This window comes from Chiloscyllium plagiosum, unplaced genomic scaffold (genome assembly GCF_004010195.1).
Source record: "Chiloscyllium plagiosum isolate BGI_BamShark_2017 unplaced genomic scaffold, ASM401019v2 scaf_2907, whole genome shotgun sequence".
Taxonomy (NCBI): Eukaryota; Metazoa; Chordata; class Chondrichthyes; order Orectolobiformes; family Hemiscylliidae; genus Chiloscyllium; species Chiloscyllium plagiosum.
The window spans coordinates 10,041-17,526 of record NW_025211757.1 but is presented as its reverse complement, the minus strand read 5'-3'; the positions used below and the strand labels follow the sequence as shown (position 1 = coordinate 17,526).

At 43.9% G+C, this 7,486-nt stretch overlaps 1 protein-coding gene across 1 annotated transcript in view; it reads right to left on the bottom strand.

Annotated features, from left to right (window-relative positions):
* Positions 1-1,741: 1,741 nt before the first annotated feature.
* LOC122547114 (afadin- and alpha-actinin-binding protein-like) overlaps positions 1,742-7,486 on the bottom strand; it is a 14,644-nt gene continuing 8,899 nt past the window's right edge. The window contains exons 7-9 of the mRNA XM_043685689.1: positions 5,490-5,565; positions 3,523-3,694; positions 1,742-1,993 (exon numbers count right to left, since the gene is read on the bottom strand). Of these exons, the coding sequence (XP_043541624.1) occupies positions 1,757-1,993; positions 3,523-3,694; positions 5,490-5,565 (485 nt within the window). The 3' untranslated portion in view covers positions 1,742-1,756. The remainder of the gene's footprint in view (positions 1,994-3,522; positions 3,695-5,489; positions 5,566-7,486) is intronic.

The following is a 7,486-nucleotide window of genomic DNA, read 5'->3' as shown; positions in this document are numbered from 1 at the left end:
ATTAAGGAGTTAGCCATATTGATGTGTGGGTTTGGAGTCACCTAGACCAGTGAGGAATGGCAGGTTTTACCTCCCTGAAGGGAGACCCTGGTGAAAACAAAAATCTTGGTTCAAATTTATGAGCAGCTGTCTGTTTAACACTATAACCCACATTTCTAGGTTACTGGCTCAGTAACAGTCACTATACCATAATACCAGATAGAACCACCCAAGGTCAGTGTGACAGGAGAACAGCAGTAGGCCCAGTCTGCAATTCTGGATTGCTTTTTGTCAATTGACAGTAGGGTGGGAAGGGAGTGCGAGCAATATAAAATGGCAGCCAGCTCACTAGGCAGCTATTGGATGTTCAGGTTCAGTTTTCATTATCCAGCCCACAAGACAAACTGTTAAATAAGTTCAGTCTCAATCTTGGGCAGGAATTGGAAGAACAGAAACTTAGAGCCAAGGTGATGGTGTCAGGGAAAATGGGACTGAATGAACTGCTGTTCAGTGTCATGGATATGGACTGAAATGGTCACCTCTGCCTGAATAAGGTAGATTGAATTTTGTGGAAATTGTTTCCTGGAACTATTTAAAAAGGAGCTCGTGCTCAGTGCCAGTGGATGGAAACAAAGTCTTTAAACTCTATGACATGGAGGGTACAGATTTACTAGAACATTTCAAAGAGGAGGGAGCTGGGCTGAACCCAATCTCTCTTCTGCTAATTGGTGACACTGACAGCACGGCTCCGAATGGAACAAATGGCCTGAGTTACAAACAATTCACTTTAGAGTAGAGTAAGGATGACAGTGTCTCACTGGTGAAAATGGGTAATGCAGATGCTGGAGATCAGAGTGGTGCTGGAAAAGTACATCAGGTCATGCAGCATCCAAGGAGCAGGAGAATCGACGTTTCGGGCAAAAGCCCTTCATCCGGAAAGGTCTCACATTGACCTACAGTTCAGACAAATGCCAAGTCAGATTCCTAGGATGAAGGGATTGTCGTCTTCAGAAAATAAAAAGTCAAACCTATAGCCATGAATTGAGACCAATGAGAGGGGAATCTTACTGAAAGAAGGTTTGAGGGGGCTTGACAGTAGGTGCTGAGGGAAGATTTCCTCCTGTGGGAAATCTAGAACCAGGAGGTTTAAAAGCAAGGGTTTCCCATTTAAAAGGCGGGAGAAATTTATTGCAGGTCATTAACCTCTGGAATTCTCCTCCAGAGAGAAGAATGGAGGATGGGCCCTTAAACAGTTAAAGCCAAGTTGGACAGATTTTGGATGGGCAAAGGTTATGGCAGGTAAGGGCAAGAGAATGGAATCAAGCCCACCAGTCAGTCACAATCTTAGTGAACCCTCAACCCTCTGTTTCTATTTCTTACAGTCCACAAAGTGAGCCGAGGGGTCTGTTTGCTAATGACCAAAAACGAGAAGCATTTATACACATTGGAACCAGTTTTCTTACAATTTTAAAATTTGAAAATCCTGTATCACAATTGTTACAGGGGCCATTCAGCCCATTGTTCCATTCCGAGAGCTGGTGCAGACACAAAGTGAATCACTCATTCTCCCACCTTCTAACCGTGCACACTCCTCCTCATTGGAGGACTAATTCCAGTCTTGGATATTTCAAATGAAACTGAATCCACTACAAACACGGCATTCTACACTAACCATTCACTGCATGGAAACAACGTTTCCTCAAGTTACGCTTTAACCTGCTCCCCCCTCCAAGTAGGGGCGGGGTTCCAGACCTCATGATTTGGAATCGCTCATGTCTTAGCTATTTTTCCTCTTAGAGAAGCCCGTGGTCTTAACTTCTCCAGTCTGGTGCAGTACCCAGGATTGACCACAATGTCCCCAGTACAGCCGCCAGAAAAAGACAGAGCCAAGAACTTTACCCATGACTCCAAGTTTTGCCATGTGATCCTTTAAGGTGTTCCACTGCTTTTGAACACAGTCTGTAAGATGCCCTCTCGTTGCTTCCTGGGACTCACTGACGCTAGTTTCTTCCTCCTAGTTTCAAAAGCAGTCAACACAAGATTTCAGAACTTAAGTTATTTCTTTAAAAAATGCCATAAATAACATGACTTCAGCTGGAACTTCTTTAAAACTGAATGTTTGCAGATGTCAGATCTGACTCAAAATGCTGAACACAGTCAGAGAGCCAGGGAGTCAGTGACATACAGCACAGAATCACACCCTTCAGTTAAACTCGCCCATGCTGACCAGATAAGATAAGTTAATCTAGTCCCATTTGCCAGCACTTGGCCCATATCCCTCCAAACCCTTCCTATTCACACCCATTGCAGATGCCTTTTAAACGCTGTAATTGTACCAGCCTCCAACACCTCCTCTGGCGGCTCGTTCCATATCCGCACCACCCTCTGCATGAAAAAGTTGCCCCTTAGGTCCCTTTTAAATCTTCCCTCTCACTACAAATCTATGCCCTCTAGTCTCTCACTAGAGATGCCACCAGACCTGCTGAATCTCTGAAGCAATTTTATTTTAAGTTTCAGATCTCTGACACTCAGCATTTGGTTTTGTCCAATGTAGTTGAGTTGAGTGAGCAATGCTCTGAAGAGTAGACAGAGCAGTATCTACAGCCCAAGAACATTAGAAACTATTGAAGGTCACTTGCAATGTTGCTGATAATTGCATGATAAAACTCTAAATACAATGTTAACAATTGTTTAGTTATGCAAAAAGGAGAAGGAACATGAATTCATACAGTTTAACAGTACCCAAGAGAAGATTATGTTGTTATGTTGTTTGATGACCTTTCAGAACAGCGCTAAAGATAAAAGGTCACAAGCATGAAACATTAAAATATTTCACGCTTTACAGATGCTGCCTGACATACCAAGTATTTCTTGCATTTTGTTTTTAAATTTCTAGAATCAGCAGTATTTTGGTTTTAAATTAATTCTCATGCCATCAAATGCACTTAACGGGTGTGAACTACTTTTGTAGCCTCATTACTTTAACTGTTTGGCAGCTAATGTTCCCACAGCAAGGTCCCATCAATAACTAGTTATATCCTGCTTGGGTGTCATGAGTTGGAGTGTTGGTCAGGAAACAAACTCCCCAATTTAAGATATATTGTCCTATAATCCATTACGTTCACCTGAGTCTGATTCAGGAGAGCAGTTTAATATCCAAGATATTAAGGCTTACACAAATAATACAATGGTTTCAGTTCCGCACAAGAGTATCTATTGTTTATTTATAGTATCAAAGGAAGCTCTTTGATGGTGGCCTTAACTAGACCGAAAACATCCCCTCTTCAGCACAAAGAATGGAAGGACAGTGAGGCACAAGAATATGGATCTCCACTTCAGTCTCGCTATAAACAGAAATCAAATGCCCTGGTTAGTTTATAGATTAAGGACCCCACCATGTATAGTTATATAAAGTAGAGGGGTCCTACACCTCATTCTGAAATACCTCAGATCCAGCTAGGCAAAGTAGGATCCAATTAAACCCAGTTGGTGAAACTGTATTATAACACCACTGTTAGTTTCAATACAAAGCCACGTACTTACCACAAGTGGCTGAAGAGAATTGGCTTTGCAAAGATCGTCAGGACTGAGAAACCCACTAATCTCTCTCTTCATTTGGTTCAGAACCCTCATCAGCTCTGCATTGTCCAACACCAGCTCCTGGATCTGAGCCTCGTAGTTTGTTGCAAGCACTTTGTACATTTCCTCTTCTCTCCTGTAACACAGAGCAGACATCGAGTTAAAAACCAGATACTGCAGCATTCAGAAGACATCCAGACAAGCGCCATCTGTTCCATTGCCAATATCAAACAAGGCATAGGGTTTGACATTGACGTTGGGTAACTAACCAAGAGCAAACCCACAGTTAGAGCCTCCTAATTCAGGTCAAACTCTGCATCAGTAAGTGCCTTCACAGAATACCGAATTTCTGAACCTTCCCAACCCTCCACAGAGAGAGTGTCTCCAGGGGAACAAAGGGTGGAATTGGCAGGAGGCTGGAGTGCACAGTTATCTGCTCTCATGGAATATAGCAAAATAATCCAGGAAATATTTTTAAAAAGTCAGATTCCTAGACCCAAAGACGTGTCTGTTTCCCCACTCTCTCCTACCTAGTTTGCAAAAAAATCATGACTAAAAGTAGCTAAACAAGAGTTTTGAGAAGATTTGTAGCTCAGGTCGAGGTTCTGGATGTAGGTTTGCTCAGCCTTCCAGATCAGTGAGCAAGGAGAAAGTGAGGACTGCAGATGCTGGAGATCAGAGCTGAAAATGTGTTGCTGGAAAAGCGCAGCAGGTCAGGCAGCATCCAAGGAGCAGGAGAATCGACGTTTTGGGCATAAGCCTGACTCCTGAAGAAGGGCTTATGCCCGAAACGTCGATTCTCCTGTTCCTTGGATGCTGCCTGACCTGCTGCGCTTTTCCAGATCAGTGAGCAAACCTACATCCAGATAAACAAGACACTGAGTCTGGCCACCAGGGGTTGAAGTGCACATTCAACTCCTCTTCCACCACATCACAGTTGCCCCCTCTGCAGTCATTAACTTGTGCAAAGCAATTAAACTGTCCTGGATTCAAAATTTACTACTGGTCATTGCCAGTCATACAGCACAGAAACAGACTCTTCAGTCCAGCTTGTTCAAGTTTCCCAAACTAAGCTAGTCCCATTTGCCTGCATTTGGCCCATATCCCTCTAAACCTTTTTATTCCTATACCTGTCCAAATGTCTTTTAAATGTAACGGTACCTGCATCCACCACTTCCTCTGGTTGTTCACTCCGCATACCAACCATCCTCTGTGTGAAAAAGTTGCCCATCAGCACTCAAGTCCTTCTCCTCTCATCTTAAAGAAATGCCCTCTAATTTCAAACTCCTACTCAAGGGGAAAAAAAAAAATTGGCTCTTCACCTTTTCCATGTCCTTCAGGATTTTAGAAACCTCTAAGGTCACCCCTCAACCCAAGCTCCAGAGCCTCAAACCCTCCATTTCCAGCAACATTCCGGTCAATCTCCTGAACCCTCTCCAATGCAATAATATCCTTCTGTAACAGGGTGACCAGAACCGCACCCCTCACTCCCAAAGAGACTTCACCAATGTACCGTACTGGCAGGCATACCAAACATCTTAACCACCCTACTTGTGATGCAACTTTCAAGGAACTATATACCTTAACCTAGAGGTCTCTGTTCAACACCACTACTCAGGGCCCAGTGATTAACTGGGTTAGTCCCACCCTTGTTCATTTACCCAAAAAACGCAACCCCATGCATTTATTAAAGTTAAACTTCATATGGCACTCCTCATCAGGATCAACATTCACACAGAGCACTTGGACAATTACTTTTACACTGCTTCATTACCAAATCTAACCAGCAAGACACACTGCAGAATCACATGGGAATCTGTTCAAAGTACCTCACACCTTCGTACGGAAATCTGTTACTGATTAGTTTAGTCAGGAAGATAGGGTCTCATTCAGTTTTTGGTTTGACAGAGTAAAGAGACAGTAAATCCCACCTCAGTTCAGTCTTGCCTGTTCTCCATAAGGGGCGCCTTCCATCTGATCGTCCAATGTGATTCAGGATATCTATAGCTGTGGAACATTGAGAGCAAGGAGCGTGAGTAATTAATGGCAGTTAGAATTGCAGTGCTGGCGAGTGGCGGGTTTCTCAAATAAACGGAGGTCTAACCTGAACGGAGGCTCTGTAAAAGCAGAGTATTACAGTCCCGTTCCCTGTGGCAACAAATAGCTCAGCTTCTGTTTGAAACACTAAGACCCAATGGTGAAAGTTGCAGCAGAACTTTCAAAGTCTTTTTATCCCCACCATCTCTAACTGCCCTAAGTTTTTAAAACATTTGGTTGTTAGGGAATCATACAGGATGTATTAGGATACACAGTAACATCTGGGACACACACACACATACACATACAATCTACTCCCTGCCCTTAGCATTCAGTAGCATTACCATCACTGAATCCCCCACTATCAACACTGGGTGTGGGGGTAGCATTGAACAGAAACTCAACTGGACTCATCACAAACAGAGGCTACAAGAGCCAGTCAGAGGCTAGGAATACTGTGGTGAGTAACCCACCTCCTGACTCCCCAAAACCTGTCCACCATCAACAAGACACATTAAGAGAGAGAGTGTGATGAAATGCTCCCCAATTACCTGGTAATAGTGCAGCCCCAATACCACAAGCAGCATGACACCATCCAGTACAAAGCAGCCCACTTGATTGGCACCACATCCACAGGCAACCACTCCCTCCACCATAGTCCACGCTGCTACTGAGTGTCAATCTACACGATGCACTGCAGAAGTTCAAAAGATCCTTAGACAGGACCTTCCAAACTCAGAACCACTTCCATCCAGAAGGACAATGGCAGCAGATACATGGGAACACCACCGCCGACAAGTTCCCCTCCAAGCCACTCACCGCCCTGACTTGGAAATAGTATCACTGGGACAAAATCTTGAAACTCCTTCCCTAAAGTCTTTGTGAGTCAACCCTACAGTTGGTTAATTGCAGCAGTTCAAGGAGGTAGCCCACCCCCACCTCCAAGGGGCAACTAGGGATGGGTGGTGAACACTGTTGGATGGACTAGCATTTATGTCAGGTCCCACAAGTACGTACAAAACACCCACAAACCGTTGTACTGCCTAGGATTCCCTGCCCGTCATGTTGCTATTCACGTTTGCTCCTCCGCAGATTAAAGAGGAATAGTTCCACTCTCTGTGGCAGAAAGTTAGGTTCATGTAGTTTCCCTCCAATAAAATCAATGGATGTTAGAAACAAAACAATTGCCAACATTTTTAAAAACATTAAATTAAGGTGATCAGGCTTTAACAAGACAAATTAACAAGACAAATTTAAGTTCTTGGATCACTGGGGTATATTTTGTGGTAAGTATAAATTCTACAAGAGAGACGGTTTGATGGGAAGGGTGAGAGCAGTAATAAATTGAAAATACTATACATGAATGCACGAAGCATTAGACATAAGATGGATGAGCTCGAGGCTCTTTTGGAAGTTGGCAGATACGATACTGTGGGGATAACAGACGTTGCTTCAAGTGGACAGGGCCTGGGAAATGAATATTCAAGGCTACACGTGCTATCGTAAGGACAGACTGACGGGCAGAGGGGGTGGGGTGGTCATGTTGGTAAGGGATGATATTCAGACCCTTGCGCGGGGGGACCTAGAATCAGGGGATGTAGAGTCAGTATGGATAGAGCTGAGAAATTCTAAGGGTAAAAAGACCCTCTTGGGAGTTATCTACAGGCCCCCCAAACATAGTCTGGATGTCGGATGTAAGTTGAATCAGGAGCTGAAATTGGCCTGTCACAAAGATGTTACTACAGTTGTTATGGGAGATTTCAACATGCAGGTAGACTGGGAGAATCAGGATGGTATTGGACCTCAAGAAAGAGACTTTGTGGAGTGCCTCAGAGATGGATTCTTAGAACAGCTAGTGCTGGAGCCTACCAGGGAGAAGGCAATTCTGGAT